The sequence below is a fragment of the Coturnix japonica genome, chromosome 2 (assembly GCF_001577835.2).
Source record: "Coturnix japonica isolate 7356 chromosome 2, Coturnix japonica 2.1, whole genome shotgun sequence".
NCBI classification, from domain to species: Eukaryota; Metazoa; Chordata; class Aves; order Galliformes; family Phasianidae; genus Coturnix; species Coturnix japonica.
In genome coordinates, this window is record NC_029517.1 from 54,778,480 (window position 1) to 54,803,607 (window position 25,128).

Below are 25,128 nucleotides of genomic sequence, written 5' to 3' on the forward strand. Positions count from 1 at the left end.
AATCCGAAAAAGCAAACATACAATTTAATGTGCATCCCACTGAAAACACACCAGTACAAACAAGGTCTCCTTGTTTTCTTTTAAGAAGCTTTACACCTAGTAGTTCATCTTAGCCTACTTTTGCACACAGCTTCCCCTGTACCACACACCTGTGAGTCACCAGTCCAAGACACCTGGTGACCTGAAGTAGGCTATGCTGGTCTTTCAGTTTCCTATACTGTGACTTTCACAACTTGTCTACCAGCTTACAAGAAGATGAGCATCTTAATCCTGCTACCAGTCAGGAATGCCTCTAATTAACATCTATCTTCTGTTCACTTGATAGCATTGTGAATTACCTCCTCCAACATCTGCCCTCCTGCCTCAGTCAAGACCACTCTCCAGATGTTTAATGTGACTAACAATCCTGTCTTCTTCACTCACCAGTCTCTCCACCTCTCTGCCTCCCCAGAGCTGTCAAGCATAGCCACATTTTGCCACCAGACACATGACAAGACATGGGTGCTTAACTACAGCCTCCTCTCTGCTACTCTGTACATCATTTTCTCTGCTTCAAACCCCATTAGTCTCATGTTTCTCATTGCCCTATGCTGCCAGGATAGAAGCAATTTAGCCTATATCTTGTTCATCAAAAAAGCATTCAGCAATTCTGTCTGGTTCCTTTCCTGCTTGCAGAAAAAACTTACAAAAAAAGAAAGAGTTCCCTGGCTCTGACAGACATGCTTTTCCATCTTGTTCACTCAGAAAAACATTACATGAAGGCAGCAAGAAAAGGCAATGTTTTCCATCCTATTAAACTCGCCTCAGCCTCGTTCGCTACCTGAAGCTACCTCCATCCAGTGCAAATAAATAAGGAAGCGAAACTGAGGGGGGCAAAAAAATACATCCCCCAAAAAGTCAAAGACAGTATTCTCCTGACACTAATTTCCCTGTCAGTGTAACTGTTTATATCCAAGTCTTAATGTAAAACTTAAATTCTACTGAAATTCCTGTAAGAAACCTTCAAGAAGGGAGGTCTGATACACTGTGGCCTAGTGGAGAGTAGAATAAATATGATATATGAAGGCACTGAGTGAGGAAGAAGAGCACTTCCATGCTGTCAGCAACCAGTAGGGCTGGTTCTGCCTTCCTCAAGCTGAAGAGATGAAGGAAATTAAAAAAAAAAAACAACACACAAGTTGTCCATCAACCTTGTTCAGCAGCTGGCAGCCAGACGCTGTCAGTGATATGCTCATCCAACAGGCACACACCACCTGCAACCGCTGAGGTAACCTGAGCAAACAGGACGGAGCTGCTGGATCCATTCCCATTTCTCTAGAAAGGCAGGAGACATGAGTGCTTGGCAGCCAGAAAGCAGTTAAAACAAAACAAAAGATGCAGAGCAGAGGAACGGTCTCCTTCCCTCACCGTTCTCATGTAGTAAGGACTGGTGGAGGTGCGTAAAACATGCTGCCCTGATGCTGCTGTGGGAGGTCTGCCTCACTGTTTCCCTCCACACATTGGCACAATGATGTTTCTCACTGTAAAGATGCAGAGCCCTAGCAAGGCCACCCAAACCCAGCACATAAAAAACCCAACAAACCTGCGCTGAGAAAGCTCACAAACCTGGCAGCCCTCCTTCAATTTTGTCAGACACGGTTATAGCAGAGGATCAGATATGTAATGGAAAGAGCTCTTAAAACCAAAGTTCCATGTTAAGTCATTCACAGACCTTAAAATTTTGCATTCCCCCATGTCCTCCCCATTAAGGAGAACAGTTTCTCTTCCAGAAAGCAGTAAAAGCAAACACAAACAATGCCCGTACCTGGCCATAGTCAGTCCTGAACACAACGACTCCTTCTGCACAGGAATGAACAGTACTTGGATAATGCTGATTATTTTCTCGCAACCAGACTCGAGACCCCTAAAATAAAACAAAATCAAGTTACAATGGCATAACTGATAACATAAGAAAGAATTTCACTCAGCATTTTTTTTTTCCTTGAAAATACTTATTTAATAAAAGAAGAGCATGTAAAAATAAAATCCAAATAAGCAAGCGAGAGAAAGAAAATAATCTTTCAGTAACTACTTGGCATCTTCAACTGAAACAGTAAACACAGGAGAACTACACTGAAGTACTTTTGTTTGTTTGCTTTTTTAAATAGAAGTGCCTAAATACCAGCATGAACAGCAGGAGCTCACCCTGAGTCACGTGCTTCATGTTAGCACATGTAAAATGACAAAGCGGTGTTTGAAATTACACGTGATGTTTAAAAGATGCTCCTCAAAGCCAGCAGGCTTGTTACCTGCTTATTTTCAACCTCTGTTAGGATCACAGCATTTCACCTCCACCACCTTTCATATTTTTTCTTAATTCCTTTGCCCTTTATCCTGTCCTCTGATGGCTGCACAAGAACTCAGGATTTCATAAAATCACCAACAAGCAAAGCTACAAAGAAATAGCATTTGTTTTCTAGATCCAAAGAGGCAACACAAGCACAATCAGCGAGCTACCAAAATCAAGACAGGGCAGGCACAGACTGTTTTAGTTTTTAAACCAGCTACTTGCAACCCTCCAGGAGAAACACCCAAAGATACTCAGATGCAGCACCCCAGTGGTCTGAACCTCAAATTCAGACTATACACCTCTTTGCACAGAGATAGCAAGCTCCATATCAGACATACAGTACTTTCAGGAATACATATAAAGAGAAGGTTTTGAGTCTCCTCCCCAGTGTGACCAGACAAATTCCCTCCAGAAGAAAAGGTAAATGTGTGATAGAGGTGGACTAGGATGTACCCTGATAATAAGAAGGCTGAGACATTGTTTTTTAATAATGATCATACAGACAAACAACAATTCAAATAATTAATCTTGCATGCCAACCTCCAAAGATCATCTTTGCCTGAATTTGTACAGAGAAATGAGACTTAAGCCTTTTAAAAGCTGTTATGAGTGCAGATTCCTAATGAACAATCACAAGCACGGTTTATTTCTGTTACATGGCTCATGAGTCTGCCACTCAGTTCAGCCACATTACAAGCTGTACACACTTACAAAAATGTTGAATAAACATCATTCTTGTTTCCATGCTGGGAAAACATCAGCACTGAGAAACAGTGATGATCACAAAGAATACAAAAGCTTTTGCTACTGGGTTTCTCTTTATGGCAAGAGCTCAGTCACATAGAAAATCAAATAAGAGCATCTGCAATATTTCCTCCCACTCCATCTTTTGACAAACTGAATTTGTTTGCCATTTTACCTCCAAAATGTTGAACCAGATTGTTTCCAGGTTCATAGCAAAACTGAGGCATGCAAGGGCACCTTCCCCTGTGCCCTCAATGTACACTCACTTAAGTATAGGAGCCTGAGGGCCAGCAGGCAGGTGCCTGTGAGGAGTCTTTGCAATCTGGCCTCCCAGGCAGATCCAATTAACAGAAAGGTCCTACATGTACCTCAGGAGTGGTGAACAGGCTGCCCAAGGAGGTGGTGGAGTCGCTGTCTGTGGACGCATTTTAGAGGCCCATGGATGTGGTACCTAGGTACATGTTTTAGTGGTGGACTTGTAGCATGAGGTGATGGTTGGACACTATGATCTTACAGGTCTTTTCCAACCTAAATGGTTCTGTCATCTCCAGCACCAAGCATCTGTCACAGCTGCCAGGGCAGAGAACAAAAGGCTCTTCTCTCATGCTAACTTAGGTAAAACACCAAAGCATCCCCAGCAGTGCCATCTCCAACCTGAAGGGCACTCCTCCCTCCCCTGCACGGCTTCGGCCCCATTGTTTCACCTACACATACCCACATTAACACTCCTGAGGCAGCATAGCCAAGGGGACTTAGCCCTGACCTCCCAACTCCCAGAGGAAGGTTTCAGCAGGCAGCTGCTGGGCTTCCAGCATCCCTACCAGTCTGTCTCCACCTCTGAGTTTGACCCACCTAAACACACAAATATGCCACAATAATCCTATTCGTCCGAAAGTGCTCCAGGACAAGCAATATCCCATTTTTCAGCTGTTTTATTATTTGCCAAATTCTCCGATTTCAAGTAATATGAAGTTTATGCTTTCAAGGGCAATGAAAAAGCTTATAAACATTAAACCACAACAATATTTGCCAAAACCTCAGCATTCAATAGCCTCTCATTAGCAGGACAGTGTTTTCCATAGTGAAATTAAATAATGAATTCTGCAGTTTTCTAGCTCTGAAGCCAACACAGGGGCCTGAACAGAAGCATTCACTTGGCTGGCCTACCCCTAAAATAAGCAAGTATGGAAAGGTTTGATTTAAACAAATGTACATTGTTAGGGGTCAATGGCCACTATTCAGAGAGGTTGGAACAATGCAGTTTGCAGAGCCTGGGGCACCTGAAATGCAAATACAACCTGTGCTGTGGTGAGGTAGCTCAACAATAAAAGGTCTGTGTGTTGCAGAACGGACTGTGGGACCTCCCAGTCTGGGAGATGGAAAATAAAAGTCTTGGCAAAAGATTCAGTAGGAAGTTGAAGTCGCCTTCCATGCCCAGCGAGCTCTGCAACTGCGCTACAGTCCCTCAGAAGCAGATTTGCCTCAGGCAAGTGACAATCTCAAGAACAAGATCCTCATAAGCTGTTAATTTACAGGCAAGACTTAGCATACAACAGTCTTCAGATTTATAAACAAAAAACAAAAAATCAAAACTTCAAACTTTGATCACAGAATTCAGATACACTTTCATTTCACAATTCCTGACCAAGTGCAAAGGACAAGTGGCTCAAAATGCCTGCTATCTCCCTGCAGTGTCTTTTAGGAACACATCAACACCTCTGAAACATGTCTGTGTCTTCACTTTGTCTTTACTTCACAAAAGTAAAAGAAAAGGATTCAGTGAAATAAAGTTCTGAGACTTTTCAGAACCAGAGGCCTCTGAGTAGGAGCAAGGAATGACTTCTAGGCCAGAAATTCTGGTACCACTGGAGATGCAAACAACAGGTTGTACAATAGCATGAACAGCCACAGAAGAGCTGTAAGTACATAGGTATAGTGAGTATACACACATACAGATGAACAAGGATATACTGCCTAATAACTATTCTCATCCAAGACGAAATGCTACTCATTCGCAAGTTATAGTATACAATCCAGTTCACACATCAACACAAAAGATTCAAAGATGTTAAAACTGCTTTAAATTAAGAAGAATGAATTTAAGTTATTGTCACATCTCTGTTCAAAAAGCATTTGCTGTTAAATCTTGACAAAGCAATGGAACAACAATCAAAACATATTTAGACAACCTTCTCTTCGGTTGGCTCCAAACCTGAATTCTAAGAAGCAGGAAGAGATGTTATTAACTAGGTCAAGCTAGACATTGCTTTTTAATATGGTAGATAACTAAGATTATATTTATCTTCATTCCTCCTGTTTACAAATACATATCCAATACCTAGCAGGGCCACAGCAAGAATATATATACATATATATAACTTTACTAATTTGGTATTAATGAACTCTGTAACTTCTGAAAACTTGCCCTTCATTGCATCCCAAAATCCTAATATGCTGAGTGCCTGCCTGCCCAGGCTATTCACTGACTAAGTCAAAGTTCACTGTAAGTAGGATCTCTCTTACCAACCTCAACCCATGATGAACCATTCAGCTTCCCAAACAGAAAACCAGATCTGTTCTTGCATATGAAAACCCAAAGAAACAAACATGATCTTTTGTCCAGCATATGAATGTGTGATTCAGAATACTGCTCTTGATCTAGGTCTCCTTCTCTGCAATGTCCACATTTCCCAGGCTCACCAACAAAAAGATTCCCCAACACTGGATTTCAGGGGTGGCTAAAATACCAGAATTAGTATTGAAATCTGTGCACATTGCTGCCACATACCCTGAGAAACATAAATAAATAAATATTTCACAAGTCACTTTATGATAACTCCTCTAGTAAGTTCTCTCACTCTTCAGACATTCTGCCTCCCACTATAAAGTGATGGAAGAAGTGCTGGAGAAGCACTACTGGAATCCTATCTCTGCAGAGAATGAGAGAAAGAAAGCACACTTCTGGAACGTATTTGAGCATTTAATCTAAATTCCCGTATCTCAAACTTAACTACCAAAATGACTACACACTTCAATCTTAGCAAATACTGAACCCAGATGAATGGAATAAAATTCATCTTTCAAAACACTGAAGGCACTAACTGCAATTTCCTCACAGAGAAGAGGAATAAGCTACCAACACCTTCCCCTCAATGAATTTAGCTCTGCCTCCTAGGCCATACTGTTTTGCTTTACTGTTTTAAAGCAGAACAAAGCCATAAAGAAGTTTCCAGGGGATATAAGGTCAGTGTAGGAGGATAGTTTCGTGCAGAACAAAATCTCCTGAAAGCCCAGTGTTTCTGTTGCCTCTCCATCCCCCACAACAGATCAAAGCAGCAGCCCTTCAGCTCCTGAGGTCTGCGCAGCAGCTGTTGATTAACCTTGAACAGAATCCACCTCCTTCTGTTTCAGTAACTGGAGACAGTGCAACACCAGCAATAGAGTGCCACTTTAAAAGTAACTGGATTGAAACAGATATTATTAATGTTACAGACTTGACAACAAACTGGAATACATTTTTACCATCCCCAGGTCTTTGAATCCAAACAGAACATAACAACAGTTTCCAGTTCTTCTCTACACAGACAAAGCAGAGATTAACCTTCGCATACGCAGGTGGACAAGCACGCTCCGCCCCACCTTCTGCTGCTTAGCTTGAATACCCACATCACTTAGATGAAAAGCCAAAAAGCAACAAAGTTCATTCACAAAGCTCTGAAGATGTGGTTGTCAGCTCCTGAGGATGACAAGCAGGAGACAACAGCTTTCTCATAATGGAAGAAGAAAATCCAGCAGTGAGATACCATCAGGTCTTTGTAAAAGCCAATATTATTGCTACAGTTTGAATAATGACTCTAATAAGAAAGATTAAAGCATTACCTTCAATACTATTCTGGTTTTTGGATGGTTGGTTGGTTTCTTTGTGCTTTCAGTACTGTCTACCATGGGACTGTGGCTGCAAAAATACAGTACAAGAATTTCAAATGCCTCCATCACCATCATTCCCAGGCAGAGTGGGCAGGCTGCTAGGGAACATCTCTTTCTTGTGCCTGAGAGTTGAGGCAAAAAGGAAGAGCAGCTTCTAGGCAGTTAAGTCAGTGGCATTTCTGATCAACACCAAAATTAAGAAGTAGTGCTCCAATAACAACACAATAAAAGCACAAAAATGTGACACCTGGGAAGAAAGGAACACATACAGCAACTTTTCCCTAGCAGATAGGCAGTTTCAAGTCTCTCTGTAAATCCTCAGCAGAATGGATGGCCCTGAACACATCACTGCCTCCAGTACTCTGCACCCCATCTTAGTTTGGGAGGGGGCGGAAAGTGAACTGTTAGAACTCAGTAAGGAAGATAAGTAATTCAGAAGGATGGCAAGTGACCTAGAAGAGGAGGCAGTTGTTGGTGACAAAGCCACACCCCCCAAGCACCTAATCACCCTCACCTTTCAGGTTTCCACCCAGCTGGCTGAACTCAAGCTAGGGAACAAATCCCAGCAAGGCCTCCGCTATCAGTGCTTGGCAGGTCTGGGCTGCCCCAAGCTTTGTTGACAGAGCTCAGGTCCTGCCACCCCTAATTGCAATGTCTCAGCCAGTAACATTCACCTGAGCTCACCAACTACTCAGCCTTATCAGTACCCACTGTAATATGTCAGAGGCAATGATTTGAATCCAGGAAAAATAACTTCTTAAAAATAAATTCTTAAAAATTAATTAATTCAAAAGGAATCTTAAAATCTGTGCACATTTCTACACTCAGAGCCCAGCTGTTGTGCCAGGCTTTCACAAGCAGGCTTAGAACACAGGATGATCCCCCACCAGAGCAACACGTGAACATCCTAAGGAAGGGAGGGCAGTCCTGCACCCCTCCATGCCCTTCCTCCTCATCTCTGCACACGAGGCAAGCACAGAAAAAGCAGATCCTGCCCCTGAAGCCTACAGCTGCAAGGCTCATGTTAGCAGCTTCCCACTCTAATTTGTATGCTGCAAACCACAACAATCACTTAGCAACTGCAAATGGCCTGTCTGGAGATCACCTGATGAAAACACAACCAATTAAGAAAAAAATAATAGCATTTGTTATTATTAAAAGGCAGAGCACGGGCATATTCCTATGCACTCAGAACAGAAATGTGCATGCCAGTAGCTGTCTGCTCATGCTTTGCAGATGCAGTCATCTGTGGATGGTACCCACCAGGGAGCTCAAGGTGTTGAGGGTTAGTGCTGTACTAGGGAGCATCAGCCACAACAGGTTGGCTTCTCACATGCGGGATACCTCAATGAAGACACCTCACAACACTTTACTGAAGGACACATAATCAAAGAAGTACAGCATCACTTCCTTCTTCAGAGGTAACACAGGATGTTTGTGCTTTTTATGGCACATGATACTGAGCACCTTTTGCCCTCCAGCTTCCAGAAGTTCACTGCCGTAGAGCAAAAGAGATGTTTTCTGCTTACAGAAAATACCTTTCTAATTAAATCCTCCTAAGGAGCATGTGCAATAGTTCTACAGAGAAAGGTAAAAGAATGTTTGCTGGAGGGATATTAGAACTTCAAGTAACAGGACAGAAGTGGTGAGCACCTGTCACAGCAGTAAGGGTATACATTATCACAGTATCACAGAACCATAGAGGTTAGAAGGGACCTCTGGAGATCCCAACCTCCTACTAAAGCAGGTTCCCAAGAGTAAGTTATACAAGAAAGCACCCAGGTGGGTTCTGAGTATCTCCAGAGGATAATCCACAAGCGCTGTGGGCAGCCTGTTACAGTGCTGTGCCACTCTCAAAGAAGTTTTTCCTCAAGTTCAGATGGAACTTTCTTTTCTGTGTTCTAGTTTGTGCCTATTGCTCCCAGTAGTCTTCCTGGGTACCACCAAAAAGAACGTAGCCCCACTCACCTGACTCTTTATAAGCATTGGTAAGATGCCCTCTCAGCCTTCTGATAGGAAATGGCCACACACCTCTCAACTTTTCCTCAAAAAGGAGATGTGTTTGTTCAACCTACCTCATAGACATCCTTGAGGTAAGGTGTTACAGATTTGCCCAGAACAGGCAAAAGAACCATCTGTCAGTAACAGCTCTGACCATGTCCTCCCTCTTCCTTTTTCCCAAGTCAGAAACTCAAGGAGAGACTCAACCATGAAATGAAACATGAGTTACATATGGCTTGATTGCACTTCAGTGTATAAGAACCCTCTCACTCCTCTGAAACACAAAGACAATATCTCAGGCTGTGGAGGATAAGAACTTATATTCTAAGTCAAATTTCAAATAACTTGCAAATAAGATAGAAATATGTCCTCTCATCAACCAACCCTGAAACAAAGAGCAAAATGTCACTAAATGTGAACCAGCCACTCATGAGTTACTTCTCAAACTAACTGAATGTCTTCATTAAAAAAAATCAATTGCAAGATGCATTTGAAAACACCTATTTCAATGTTTGGTGAAAACATCCAACAAAGAAGCAAAATAGGGACCTCTGCCGATGGGGAGAATTTGGTTGCAAAAGGGGAAAAGAAATCAAATGCAAGTACGCTCTCCTGCTCAACCGTTCAATTGTTTAAGCCTAAAAACCAGGGCTAACCCCAGCATTCCCAGAGGTTATGTGGCACCAAAGCATGCTGTTGGTACTTAATACGCGTGTGAACAAACACAGAAAGTGAAGCTTAGCAAAAACCCTGGGAGTCTGTACCAAAGGATCATTCACAACACATATTTTAGATAAACTTAGCCATTAAGTTCAAATAAATATACTGATCCTGCAGGAGTGCTTCTGTTTTGTATTTTATCAGCTTTTCTCAGAGGTGAGATGATGCTTTAGGAAGCTTTCCACTGCAGAGCCTCACCCATGCTGATGAATACCAATGGCATGCAGTAGTTGCAAGGTAAAAAGGCAGCCTGAAACACTGCATTCATTATATCCAGCCCCTCAAGGTCACAGCCCCCTGAAAAGCAATCTCCAGTTTTTGCTTAGTCCACTCATTCACTCTGACCAGATCCGTTACCTTCCAGTAACCCTACTCTTATTAGCATGTACTTTGATTATTTTTTGTTGCAGTTGTGACAATGCAAAATGAAGCACCTACAGAGCAAGGCATTTTTTCCTTCCATTTTCATAGAAATTACATAGAAGAAAAACTGACTCCTTTTTAATTTTTTCAACAGTAAGCTGCCAGAAGGGAACAGCTTTCCAAAACAAAACTAACAACAACAGCAAACTCCACCAAACAGAAAAGGAACAGGTATTTATATCAATGCACAGAAAACCCAAAACCCTTCAGCTGCCATTGATACTTCCACGCTGCATGCTGACTTGAACCTTGTAATGCCATAGCACTTCCCACCTCCTATCTATAGAGAAACCCCCAAGGCAGGATATATGAAAACAGCCTGCAAGTTCCTAGGATGTACACCACCACACCTTTCCTTTTGGCTCAGAGCATCTTTTCAAAGAAGCTCCAAATCTGCACTCCAGCTTTCAACAGAGTGTGGAACATTTCCTCACACGCAGGCACACCTAGAGATTTGACGCATTCACACTCCTCATCCTCTTCTGTTTTATTAATTTATTTATTTACTTTTAACAACAGGAATGAACATTTCCTGCATCACTCTGGTGCTAACTGTAATTTTTCAATGCATGTTTACACAAGCTGGTAGCTGTTACAAGAAATATATATATATATATATATATATCTACTTCAACCAAATATAAAAAGCATCAACAAAGAGCAGCTGTTTCTATAGTTTAATGTGTATACGTTGCTTCATGTTGCAGGCTGGTGGAAGGTTTAATCTGAAACTAAACTACAAAGCAATTAGGAGACCTCAACCAAACAGAAGCGATTTGAAGCATTAATACCTAGCAAAATGGGACTTTATCCTGAGATGAACAATGAGTCAAGCAAACACATCTGGGCTGAGACTGTTCCAGATTGCTATTTCCTAAATGCAAAAGCAAAATAGAAATTGGGCTGAACAGCTGAACACCTCACAGACAGAAAAGGATCTTCTCAGCCAAACGACTAATTACATTTTACTTGTTCCAGAGCTGCATCACCCAGGCTCCTTACACCAAAGCTCTCCCCAGAGCTCAACATGAAACAGACCATCCCTGCAGTAGAGAATTTTCCTCACTTCTGGATTATGCTAAAAATCAAAGCATATTGTCTCCTATGTGACCAACTCAGACCTTGACACTAATCTCACTGTTTTGGTCAAATTCCAGGAAGAAGATCCTGTTTCTTTCACGCAATAACCTACCGCTGTCGCCAGCACTCACGCCACTCCCAGCCTGGCAGTGCCCAAAAACAAAGGCTGTGTGAAGCTGCACTGCCCGGATTAGAGGAATAGACATGAGACCAGAGAAAGATGAGGCAAGAGTGCAGCTGCTTTTAAACAGAAATATTCAAAAGCAAACTCCAACAGATGTCAAGGCTGGTGAAAATAATGCAGCGACAGCTGAGACCTCAGAGTGTGAAATGCACTTGCATGCAAAGATCTTTGCGGAGAGCTGAGTATGCACCGACATGCAGAGGTTGTGCTCCTGGTGAAAACGTGCCCAGAAGCACGCATTTCTTTCCACTGTGGCCACCCCATCTTCCAGACATTCTATTTTAGACAAGTATCTAATGCCTTGGACTACCACAGGCTCCTGTTAGGCAACAGACAGGCAACCACAGAATCACAGAAACACAGAATCAAAGCAAATCCTGAATTAGAAAGGACACATTAGGATGATTGAGTCCAGCTCCCAGCCCCATACAGCACTGCACAAAATTCAAACCCTATATCTGAGAGCACTGTCCAAACGCTCCTGCAGCTCTAGCACTTGGGGCTATGCCCACCACCCACTGGTGAAGAACTTCTCCTTGACGCCCAGCTGCCCCTCCCACCCCTGACACAGCTCCATGCCATTCCCTAGGGCCCTATCACTGTCACACAGAGCAGAGCTCAGCGCTGCCCCTCTGCTCTCCTCTTGAGAGCCTTCCCTCAGCTCCTCTGCTCTGCACAAATACAGGGGCCTAAGCCGCTTCTCACACACCTTGCTCTCTAGACTCTTTGCCATCTTCATAGCCCTCTTTTGGACACTCTCTATAGTTTTACATCCTTCCTATACTGTGGCACCCAACCTGCACACAGTGCTGGAGGTGAGGCTGCACAGCACAGAGCAGAGGGGACAACCCCTCTCCCTGCCCTGCTGGCAGTGCTGGGCCTGATGCACTTGAGGGTATGGTTGGCTCTTTGGGCTGCCAAGGCATGCTGCTGCCTCAGAATCAATTTGCTGCTAACTAGAAACCCCAGGTCCCTTTCCTTGGGGGCAACACACATAACAACATGCACCAGCTTCAAGTCTGACAAAAACATGCTTTTGTTCTGTAAGGGAAGTGCCCCAGTAGGATTACATAGTTCAGTTCTTCATGCCCTCACCTCACTGCCCAAAAGGCAATTTGGAAGCTACAATACAACAACCCTCACTACAGACTTTCACAAGTCACCTTTGTTGTCCCCAGAGCCCAGAGAACTGTGATTTTTCCACTACTTACTACTGAAAGTGTACGTAGTCCAGAGTGTGAACCTTTCACATAGCAATTTATTTTAGTTGGCGATGAATTAAGTCAGCCAATTCCTTCATAAGAGTCAACCCAGACAAGTCCACAAACATCCAGCTCCGACAGTAGGCTGCAGTTTCCTGGTTTGTGAAACCAGGGAGGACTTTATAAACTTGCCACGACAAGGATGTTGCTTAAAGTTATTTATAAATAAGCTGACCGCACGGTAAACTTAAGTCAAATTAGCTGGGTACCTAAATTAAAATGCAAGTGTAATACTCAAAAATGCAGTATTAGTGATTCTCAGCAACCCACACAAGTGCCTTCTCTTAAAAAAAAGGCACCCTAAGGTGTATGGACTTCATAGTATCGAAATGCTTGCACAAGCTCAAACTGGGAATTTTCCACAGCTGCCTGACACAGTGCTATTAAAACATATTTAATCTTACATGCAGTCAGATTTTTATGGCACTAAAGAGTGTGTCTAAAACAAGTATAATTTTCTGCCTTTGCGTAAACAATGACAATATATTTTGCTATTTTTCATACTAGTAATAAATCAACTCTCATTGCTTACAGTTATTACAAATGTAAGTCAACAAAATAGCCACTTGATTTTTCTTTTCAATAGATTAGATAAAGTTATATAAAATGAAATTATTTAAGTGCTGCTGAAAAACAATTTATCCATAAATGATGAAGCGTGCATCTGTGAAATGCATATGGCAAATTAGTGTAGAACAGAATAAGATTGAAGTAAGTCTCTTTAGTCAGATGAGCACATGCAGAACTTCAACTGATGTGACTGGGATACACACACGTGAATAAGTGCTTCTTAAACCCAGACCTCATTTTGGAAAATGCTCCAACTTGGTTACCCCGTGTGATGCCTGTCCATACTGGACAGTGGTGCCATTAAAAACCCTCTTGAAACATGATACTAATTACTCAGATTGCTTCAGCCAAGAATGTACTTTTATTCTTAAAAAAAAACAAAACCAGCCTGTTGTTATTAATATCAGAGCCGAACATCTGAGAAGCATCTTGTGCATCATTACAAGAATATCCAACCACGCATGACAGTTCTGCTCCATCTGAAGCCCCTGCAGTGATGTTTAATGCTGTGACAACAGGAATCATGAAAAGCCACTTCCACTTTATAGCAAATAGATGTTGCAGTAGCAGTGTTGTTCCTCCACTGCCAGATCCACACTACCTTCTTTCAGTGGCCAATCAGCAATATTTGGCTTCAAATACAACCACTTTGCTTTACAAAGAAGTCATAAATAACATGAAATGGAAGGAAAACTTCATGCTTACAGCATGTGCTGCCTTTAGCCCCATAAGCAGCACATAAAATACTTTATTCTATGGGGAGGAACAAAGATTTCCTCATCTATAAGGAAATAAGTGTTGAGACTTTGGAGTTCTACACAGGTTTCATGCTCACATTAGAAAAAACTACAATACAAACCCCAAGGTCTATGTGCCTGCTCCTTCACCAAGGAAATAACTTGGCCACTTCAGCTTCAGGTGGTAGATCAAACTTTATTTGCAACACAGATATATTTGTAAAACAAAGAGCTGATACTCAGAACTGCATTTGTCAGAAACAGTAAAAAAAAATCATATTAGAAATTTCTAAGAGCTACTGTTTCTGCAAAGAGGAATGGTGCTAGTCACGTTTGCAATACGCTACTTCCTATGACACCAGCATGAGGGCCAGCACCTTATTGCAACGCGTCTCCCTCCCCAAGGAGCTTAAAAACAGATGCTGGAAATGGAAAATCCTGCAGCTGTCTTATGCAACGAGAGAACCATGGTGAAAACAGATTCATTAACTTGTTGAAGGCTGTAAGTCTTGGAGAGAACCTACAGTGAAACCACCCAAATCCCATGATAGCATTCACATGACATCACCGTCCCTCTTACTCACAGGCTGACTGCTCTTCCTATAGCTTCCCTGACATTTCAGGTACCAACTTGTCTCTCTTTTCAAGAAGTGACTGTATTTTCATCACAATTCTACCTACTCATGCATATGACAAACACAACTAAACACTGAAACTGCATTTATTACTTAGTTAAGATCTTAAACAGAGTGCCTATAAAATATTATTTGGGTTACATTTTAAGCTCCCTTTCATCTCTGGATAGCCAACAGCATGTTCATGCACAAATATGACCATCAGAACTTCTGTCTATATTATCATGACAGCATGTGTTTATCTGCAATTTTCTTCTAGGAGTTAAATTCCCTCCCATGTTCACATAAGACAGACTCTATTTGTAGACAGAATCTGCACCTAGAGCTAAAAGCGTGCAGACATATGTGCTTAGTTTTAATACCTTAAGGTCACATTGGGACTCTTCCCAGAAATGCACCTGATTTTCAGAGGTAATACACAAATTCAGCCAACTTGCAAAAAGCTAGCCCGACTTTTTTGTTTGTCTGGTTCCTTAACACATACACTGTCCAAGTCTGTCCCCCAGATAATACCGTATTTATATATTTATTTATTTTACCTAAAGATAACTTATGGACACATTAACAGAAATAAAATACATTATTACATCCACTAGTCCTCCTGTGACAAAATGATTTTTTAGAACCTGTTTCTATTTTCTTTTTTCCCAGCAAGCTCAGTCTCCAATATTCAATCAAGAGCACACAGCTAATGATTCATTCTAACAGCATACACATTCACGCCTTCTATTCTTGAGACAGATGTGTGAATAATACAGCCAATACTGCACCACAGATGTTGAACATGTCCTGTAAAACTTAATTACTACTTGTACTATACACAATAAAGAACAATGTATAATATAACATCACTTCTTCCTGCTCACTTCAAGGAGGGGGCAATGTCCTGTTCCTCTTCAAACAAATTTTCCACACAATGTCTTTAAGTTAAGACTACTCTTTTTCTACTAACAGTAGCTTTCATGATACCATCTGGTGCCTGAAATATACAGGATGGCATGTAATTACCCTTACCCACAACTACCGAATCACCTCTTCAACAGAATTACAGAATACAAAAGACACCCTTCCCTTTACTCCTGATTCTGCATATTGCTCCCCTTCCTTTCCTCTAAATTAAAAAAGGCATTATTGAAACTAAGCCTTCCATGAGCCAATATGGTATTATCACCTTTCACTACTTTAAAGCCAATCATTTCTTAAGGCTAGCTTCCTAAAATGCCAAAAAAAAAAAAAAAAAAGAAAGAAAGAAACAACAAAGAGGAAAAATCTCGTACTGAGCTTCAGAATCAATGCTGACCATCTACACTACAGTGGAGTAGTAGGCATTCTTCCTTCCACATGCACCATGCAGGACACCAATAAGGGGGTAGCTTAATGATTTTGCCGAAAGAAAATGAGTTTGGGGGAAAAAAAGAAACCCAACACAAAAAAACCCAAAACCCTCTCTTCTAGTTTTCCAGGAATATGCCTGCAATAAGAGAAGTTCCACAGTCAGCATACAAATCAACAATGTTGACATGGGTTAAAAAATGGCAGTAAGTTAGACAAGGCATTTGTTAACAAAGCTACATCTGTATAGGGAAAACAGAGAGCCAATTGTGATGAAGACTTCCTGTCCTAATTCTTGATGGTATGAACATGGCAGTAGAACCACATCAGTTCTTCTGATTAAAAAAGACAAAGCTGCAGGCACTATGTGGGGCTATCGCATTCCATTATCGGCTTACAAATTACAGCAGTAATGCAGAAAAGCACTTTGGTGTGCATTTAGCTGCAAGTGTGAGAGTAGCTCTGTAAAACTTATGAGTGCTTGAATTGTGGGCATTACTACTGGAATGTAATTTGTCCTAAGATCATCAGTAGTTACCTACTGAACCTTAGTCATTTTAATCAGCTTCTGTTTGGTAGAGTTTTGAGGGCTCCCTGAGTCACCAAACAGGGGGAGCCTTTATTAATCTTCCAAAGCAAGCCTGGACTGCATAAGAAGCCAAATAACTTGTGGCTTCTAGCTGGACACAACAGAAAGGATTAGAGAACATGATGAATTTTAAGTACACTGGGACACACAGCTTCATCTCACAGCTAACGTCACGCATTCATCCTGAGATTATCAACTACGCTGAATCAAGATCTCCTTACTTCACTTAAGCAGAGCAACAGTGGAAGCTAAATCTTCAGGGAAAATATTACATAGGCATCCTTATACTATACAAGTCCAGACACCAAATTTTATAAAACTCAATCCCAGCATTTTCTGTTACTGCTTGTTTTGGGTTCATTAGCTGTAGCCATGATCTCATAACTTAGCTTTGGAGCACTGAAATCCTAGAATTCTGCTGCCCCTTTAAGCCTACCAACGTACCTGCCTGCAGTTCTCCAGCTACTTCCTCCTCCAGCACAGCTGGCAGCGCTACAGCAGCAGCTTGTTAGGGCACTGCCAACGGCTGCTGATAAGAGGTGATAAGAGGCGCAAGGCTCAGGGCAGGGAGCAGCTCACATGACTGCAATTCAGAAAAGACCTTTGTAGCACCCCGCAGTGCAGGAAGCTGCATGAGAGCCCTGTTGTAACATGGAACTGGAGCAAGCAGGACATGCCAAGCTGAACTTCATTTGACTCATTTGCCCAGCAGAGAAGGACCTGAGGGTTCTGAATGAATAAAAAACTTAATGTGATCCAGCAGTGTGCTCTTTCAGCTTGGAAAGCAAATGGTATCCTGGGCTCCATCAGAAGAGGGGTGGCCAGCAAGGACAGGATGGTGACTGTCCCTCTCTTATCTGCCCTTGTGAGGCCCCAGCTGGAGTACTGTGTCCAGGTCTGGGGCCCCCAATACAAGAAAGACAGAGAGCTGTTGGAGAGGGTCCAGAGGAGAGCCACAAAGACAATCAGAGGGTTGGAGCACCTCCTCTATGAACACAGGCAGAGGGAGCTGGGCTTGTTCAGCCTGGAGAAAAGAAGGCTCCAGGGTGACCTGATTGCAGCCTTTCCGTACATCAAGGGAGCCTGTAAACAGGAGGAAGTCAACTCTTTAAAAGGGTAGATAACAGCAGGACAAGGAGAAATGGTTTTAAGTTGAAGGAGAGAAGATTAATGTTGGATGTCAGGGGGAAGATCTTTACTATGAGAGTGGTTAAGAGCTGGAACAGGCTGCCCAGAGAGGTTGTGGATGCCCTGTCCCTGGAGGTGTTCAAGGCCAGGTTGGATGGGGCCCTGGGCAGCCTGGTCTAGTATTAAAAGGGAAGTTGGTGGCCCTGCCTGTGGTGGGGGGCTTGAAGATTCATCATCCTCGAGGTCTCTTCCAACCCAGACCATTCTGTAATTCTGTGACTCAGGATATGCCTAAGTGCCATTGCATCTTCACAAACACTTTTACTATTATATTTCAAAAGAGAACAGGTAACGTGTGTAATGAGAAGTGTGAAAAATCCACAAACATACTCAGTGCTAAGGGAGGAAGAAGACATGACTGAAAAAGCATCAATGCTTGGTCACTCAACAGACAAGAAATCTAGGTCTGAAGATGAAAGCCCTAACTCTGCACCAGAGAAATCAAAGACCAGTTAATTATTATAGCTCTTTGTGCAAGCCTCAAGTTCAAGTAAGTTCCTCACTTAATTATGCTGAAACACAACTTAGGGTGCAAGGCAATTGTTCCACTGAATGAAGACTTTAAACTGAGAACATGATTTGTGGGAGCAGCACCATATGTAGGGGCAAGGGAGAAAATCAAGAGATCTGGACTGTGTAAGGTTCCCTGAGGGAGGAGTTCAAAGCAAACTCCCAAGGACTACAAAACCTGCATCTTCTTCAAAGCAATTTCCAAACTGCTGGGGTCCTAGGACAGCCATCAGGGGGATCACAGCCTAGTGCATGGGATACTCCACCCCAGTGCTTCAGTGCACATCTTCAGAGAGCCAACAGGCAGGCAGAAAGAAAACCAGCCATGAGACAAGAGGTTGCAAACCCAGTGGTATTTCTGCTGGGAACACAAGCCACTGGAAATGAACTGATATATAAATTCTTTCATCTATTTCATAGTGGAGCCAAATAGCATCTGCCATTTATTCAGGTATACTTAAGAGGACCAGTATTTGTGCAGAAAAAAGAGAGGCTATTTTTAAAGCTATCTAAAAAAATGGCATGACATAACGTACATTAATTTTTACCACACGGTGAAGATGAAGAACTGGAACAACCTCTCTCTTATCCATTTGAAAGCCTAACAAGAAACTCGTTTTTACTTATTTATAGATACTAATGGTTACCATTTCTGAACTTAATTTTTCCTCCTCAATAAGTCACCTTTCCAGTAGGGAAACTAAGCTGTCAGCTACTATGGTTTTTCTGTTCTTTTTGCTCAGTACAGATTCTGAGCTGTCAGTAAACTTCCAGGGCTTTGAAAAATAAACAAAACCAATTAAGGTAAGGCTTCTTAATTGTTTCAGTCAATTCCAACCACAAAAAGTCAGGAAAAAAAAGGAGCATTTATGTAAAGCAATTTTTTGTTTTGTTTTGTTTTTAAATAATCCTGACATAACTCATTGTTATATAGTTTCTCCAAGTTACGCGGCCATTTCCCCAGCTGTGTCAAATCATTAACTTAAACATAATAGATGAAAGGAAGTACATGCAAAATACAAACATGTTACTTGACTAACATCAGCATTAGCAAGGAACAAGGGCATAAACATATTTAGATCCATACAGGCAATGAGTAAAAGGTACTGTTTTTCTGCAAACCTCTCCTCTACGCCGGTATAAGAAAGGAACCAATGGCACAGCATTGCAGCTGGGTTACAATAAAAGCAACAAGCCAAATAAATACACGCATCCATAAAAGAAGTGACCATTTATAAAGCCATAGCTTTGACCTTCTTAATGTAACTGTTTTTAAAAGCACACAAAAGGAGCGTCCTAGCTTTCAGATACTGTGAGACTCTTCCATAGGTGAACGCAGAGCCTTCTTTTCTCCAAGCTAAACAAGCCCAGTTCCCTCAATCCTCCCTCACAGAAGAGGTGCTCCAGCCCTCTGATCCTTTTAGTGGCCCTCCTCTGGACCCGTTCCAAGAGCTCCATGTCTTTCTCATGCTGGGAGTCCCAGGTTTGGAAAAAATACATAGACTGCACATCTTTTTCTGTCTTCCACCAGCTACAGACGGCATCACCACCTTAACTGCCCCATACAAAGGCTTCCTTCTGACAAAGGTGTGACTACAAAGTAAAAGTTTAACACAAGCATTTAATTACTCTGCAATTATGCTTATTCATAGGCTTTGTATAAAAGACCCAGGGAGTTCACTACTGCACCCAGGCAGGAGTCATTTAAGGTACTGAATCACCCAGGCAAAATGGCGCAACATAAACACGGAAATTAGGAAGAGAGGCACTCAAAACTGCAAGAGAATTGCCCTTTTGCTGCAAATACTACACAGCTCAATCTCAAAATCCCATCTGCCATCTGTTCCAACTTTTCAGATTTGGCATGAAAACTATGGGAAATCTAACTGCAAGGGTTGAAAGAGGGCTGCTGCACACATTATATTTTATAGCATAGATTTGCTGTGTGGAATAATTTGTTTATTGCTGAAAATAGATTATGAAATATCACATGGTAGAAGGCAACACTCGGCGCTTAAACAACAAAGAGCTCACTTTATCAGATACTCGTTCTGGTATACTCTTTGAAAAGAAACAGGAAATGCCACCCTTCAAAGCCCCAGTGTAAAAGCCACGCTGACTTTCTTCCGTGGAATATACTAGACTCAATCATTGCACAGAGTAAACAAACCTATTCATTGTACTTATCACCAGAAAGCTGTAATGAGGAGATAAACTGAATTCCTGCAGCCACATCTATATTTAATAAGGGGAAGAGATCCAAAAAAGACCAACAAGACAAGAAGTCTGACCTACAGAATCCCCGTCTATTTCTTATCCTGGTGTGAACCCCAGAGCCCTGCCAACTTGGCTGCTTCCTGAAGCAAATAAAAATATAGCCTAACCAAGATACACAGTTCTTTTCTGAACCACTGAAGTGGTCAAACAGAAGTGATCTCTTTATGTAGACCTCTGCTACTGCTAACTGCACGGCTTTGTAGAACAAAGGGGTTTGGCTTTTCCTCGCGATAAACAAAGTCTGTAAGGAAAACAATCCCATACTTCTCAACAAACGCATTTAGCTTTACCTGGGTAAATATTTTGATGACACTCTAAACAACAGCAATTACAATAGGACCAAATAATCTGTTTCTTTTAACTCTTTAAACATTAATATGTTTTCAAAACAAGGAAAAAACTTCTCATGTCTCCTGATGCTAAAACCAGGGCCAATTCCTCTGCAGGCAAAGGGAAGACATGAGAATCCTTTCAGAGAAATTCTGAATTTCTGATATCCAGCTCAGGAAGAAAGAACATTTACATATATATCGTACAACACAAAAAAAATGCATGAGTGACAGCAGTACCATTTTCAGAATCCAGCACTGCATCAGGAGTTAAAAGACTGTTTTCTCCAGGTGCTGCAGAACTCATGGAGTTCTTTACTGCCTTCTGAAGATGTGCAAGGCTCTGAAGGAAGGATACCAAAGGGCTTGCAGTACAATTACAACTTTCAAAAACACTAGGCTTTGTAATTCCAGCTGAAGTTAATGACAGCTTCAACTCAATCCCAGCATAGAGGCAGACAAGCCATAAGAAAAAGCCCTTGGGTAAACTTGTGTAGGGTGGGAATGCACTATGCCCCCAAAGGAAAGCCAACAACCAAGTGTTTCATTCTGCTGAGGCGTGTGGCATCCACCAAGAGGACATTCTCCAAAACAAAACAAAGAGAGCCTTATATTAACACTCCTATCACTAGTCTATAATAAAGGATTATTAATAGTTTCCAGGAACATATAGGAAGAAGCAACACTAACACATCAAAGTGCATGTAGCCTTTTATTTCCTGAGCCATCCAACACCGCCATTTACCCTTTGTGTGCCATTAGCCAGGATCACATGTGGAGACACAGCTCAGCTCCTGAGGCCTGCTGCCCTCTCTTCTTCTTCCTTCCATTTGGGATTAAACAAACCCAAAACCCAAATAATTTCACAGAACGATTTAATTTAAGAGAACTCTTCAATATTCACCTTTGCTCGGTATTTACTCAAAAATCTCCAGCAAGGCTCTCCAAAAGGTGATGATTACATACTTCCAAAAAGATAGCCTGATACTACAAGCCAGGCAAAATTCCCCAGTAAAGCAGAGGAAGCATATGCAGTATAGGTATATATGTGCTTTATTTGCAGAAAAATGCACTGACATACAACTACAGGAAGCTTATTGAACTTTTAAGTCTGGCAGGATACACAATGGTATCATAGTATCATAGTCTCGTGCGGGTTGGAAGGGACCTTAGAGATCATCAAGTCCAACCCCCGGGATTTGAGCCTCTATGAAACAGAGCGGCACTTCTACCACTTGCGCCACACGGGGATTCGAACCCGGGCAGAATTCCTACCATTGCGCCACTGGGCCACGGGATATCGACAAAGCTTGTCCTCCTGGGTACTTTCTTTCACTTGTCAGCATGCCTCTAATATCCCAAAAAGACTAATAGACATATGGATGCCCAAATTTGAGCTCTGCTCCAAGATGTTTCAATTTAGCCACTGGAGGAAAGGCCACTTAGATGCATGAGAAATCCAGCTTAAGATGTATTACTCATAACCCAAATTTTCACTGCAAGTTCACAAAATTACAAAAGTGACCACCACCTTTCAGTTTTGAACATTTCCTTCCATCCAGAAGAGTAAACTGCCAAGTTTTCCTCAAAGCCTTAAAAGGGCTGGAGTGCTCTCTGGTGTTTTTTTCCCATATGCTGAATATGGTTGTGTCTTCTTTGCAAACAATAACTAAGCACAGAGCCATTTGCTAAGAGTAATAACAAGATCTCATATAGAAACTGTGTGTTAAGCCACTCCATAGAAGAGTTTACTCAAAATGGAAATGTTAACAACATTAGTCAGTAAAACCACATACCAATTTCTGCCAGGTTTCAAATCCAAACCAAAATCAGGTCTGTTACCAGTAAACTGTTCAACTAGGAAAAATATGCATTAGCAAGTTCTTCCAACATCATTCATGTTTGATATTTCAATGCAAAAATGAAACAGAATTCTAATTTTTCTGCCAAATGGAAAGGATTCTATGGGTTAGAATGAAAAACAGCCACTTGTTCACTAAGGAAAACAACAACTAAGGAGAGAGTAAGCCACATCAGGTGGTTAGTCCCTGGAGTAATACCCTACAGTGCAGCTGCAGGACATGAAACGTCTATCTGACCTTTTAAGATTTTTTTCCAACCTGAGCAATTCTATGAGTCTATGATTCTATCCTGCATAAGGCACCAAAAAACAGCATTAACTATACCTGAAGTACCATCCTGATTATGGACTTTCCAGAAATGAATCTAGGATTGGACAGGACATTCTCTCTCAACATCCTACTACTTCTCAGGTCTCTTCACTCCACCCTTTCATCTTTTTCCATCGATACTTTTTCAACATACAGCGTTCAAATGACAAAGCAGTCATTTCTTCTTCAGCATGGATACAGTTTTACTTTACAAGACTGACCTGGAAGGCAGCAAATACCAGTTCTTGTTCTGCACTCAAATTTTTAAAAGGACACATCTTTAAAAGCACAGAATGTTTGAGCTACTTAATAGTCTTCTATCCTAGAGGATAATCCAATTAACTTGTCTCAGTTGGTTGGCAGTCCGAAACAAAGTTGCGCTGTTGCATTACAATTAATATAACCAGTGGATAATGCTCAAGTTTCAGACATTCACAGCCTACCTTAGGAAATCTTAAGTAATGAAAAAAAGAAATAAAGCAAAACCCAAAATACCCAAATGAGAACTTGTTACTGCTGTCCCAACACCTAGCCATTCTCTTCCAAGGCTCACTAGTAAATTAAGATGCCATGCAATAACAAATAGCAGGAAGATCAAGAGATGCAGGAATGTATAAGTCATGACCCTCTCAGACAAGCCCAAAGTTATAATCAGACTAGGCAGTTCTGAGGTCACATCCCCAAGCTTGTAGCCACAATTAGTGACTTAAGGGAGGTAATTCCCTTTTTTCCCCCCTCAGCATATGTCTTAATTCCTAGTGACTTTTCACTGCTTGCATTTCACCAGAGCTCCACCCAAAGCTACATCTAACTCAGACCTCAGAAGGGAGATGTGATTCACCAGGGGAAATACCGGTCTTGTGGCTGAAGGGGTTTGTGAGATCAAACTGCCCAGAGGACACGTTTCCCAGCTCTCTACAGAGCAGGATACATGAAATCAGACAGGCTTGTATTTACTACACCGTGCAGGCAAAGCATAGAGCTGCTCTTCCTGTCAGAGTCCACTGCAGGAGATAGCACTATCCTCCTAACCCAACATGTGCACTGGAGCTGCATCAACACAAGAGATACCCAAAAACATTTCTATTGCTGGATGGTACTTCTAATTGATACCCATATTCACTCCTGATATTGAATTAAAAATGTAAAAAATCAAAAAACAGGCATACTATTAACTTACCAGCCTGAAAAAGTGACACCACATGAAAACACACTGAAATGCATATCTACATATAGGCACTTGGAGTTGAGCACCTACCAATTTTCCACGAGTAAAAGCTCAAAAATAGAATCATGAGAAACTCACACCAAGCTGAAAGCCAAGATTCAGCTAAAATCATCCCAGTGGTACAACCAAACCAGATTACATTATAATTATTGATGAAAGGCCACAGTTTTTTCCTTCTATCCTTTGCAATATGCTGGGACAAAAAAAGTACTGGGAATCTGCAGGATTTCTCAGGTTACACAAGGGAGCAGTTAAACCATACAGAACTTGCACTAACTCCATCAATGCAATACAGGGCAAACCCAGACAAAGAGCTATAGCACTTCAACCACACACTGAAGGAAACTCTTCCTCGGAGCATCAAAAGAAGAGCATGTTGGTCTTCCAGAGGATAAAATAATCTTGGTATTTACTGACAGGACAACCCCATTGCACACCCCAGCAATCATAACAGTTTCACTCATGGAGGCAAACTCTGCCTGGATTTCTCACACTTAGAGCCAGGAGTAGATGACCCAACATATGCCAGGTCTCCACCAGAGCCTTGGCCACACCTGGCCTCCTCTAGATGCCTGGGGACTGGAAGACACCAGGAAACCTCCAGCAGCCCTTCCAGCAGTGGGCACGTGATGGAGTTGGTCCCTCCCAACCAAGAGGAGCTCTTGCAGAGGTGCACTGCCTGCCTGCTGCCACACAGCAAAATGGAAACCTGAAAATTGCATCCAGGTGCAAAACATCTGCAGCTGTAGCGTTTTCCCCACTTAAAAACAACAACAAAAATCCTGTCTAAGTGAAAATGTATTCACTTCGCCATATAGCCCTCCTATAGCTGAAATCAGACTGAACATATTAAAAAAACAAAACACACACACAACCAAAAACCTCAAAGCTA

General features: G+C 41.8%; 1 protein-coding gene across 1 annotated transcript in view; it reads right to left on the minus strand.

The window, feature by feature from the left end:
- Positions 1-25,128, minus strand: part of MYO10 (myosin X) — a 144,844-nt gene that overhangs the window by 115,160 nt on the left and 4,556 nt on the right. Inside the window, exon 2 of the mRNA XM_015854415.2 lies at positions 1,805-1,903. Within this exon, the coding sequence (XP_015709901.1) occupies positions 1,805-1,903 (99 nt within the window). The remainder of the gene's footprint in view (positions 1-1,804; positions 1,904-25,128) is intronic.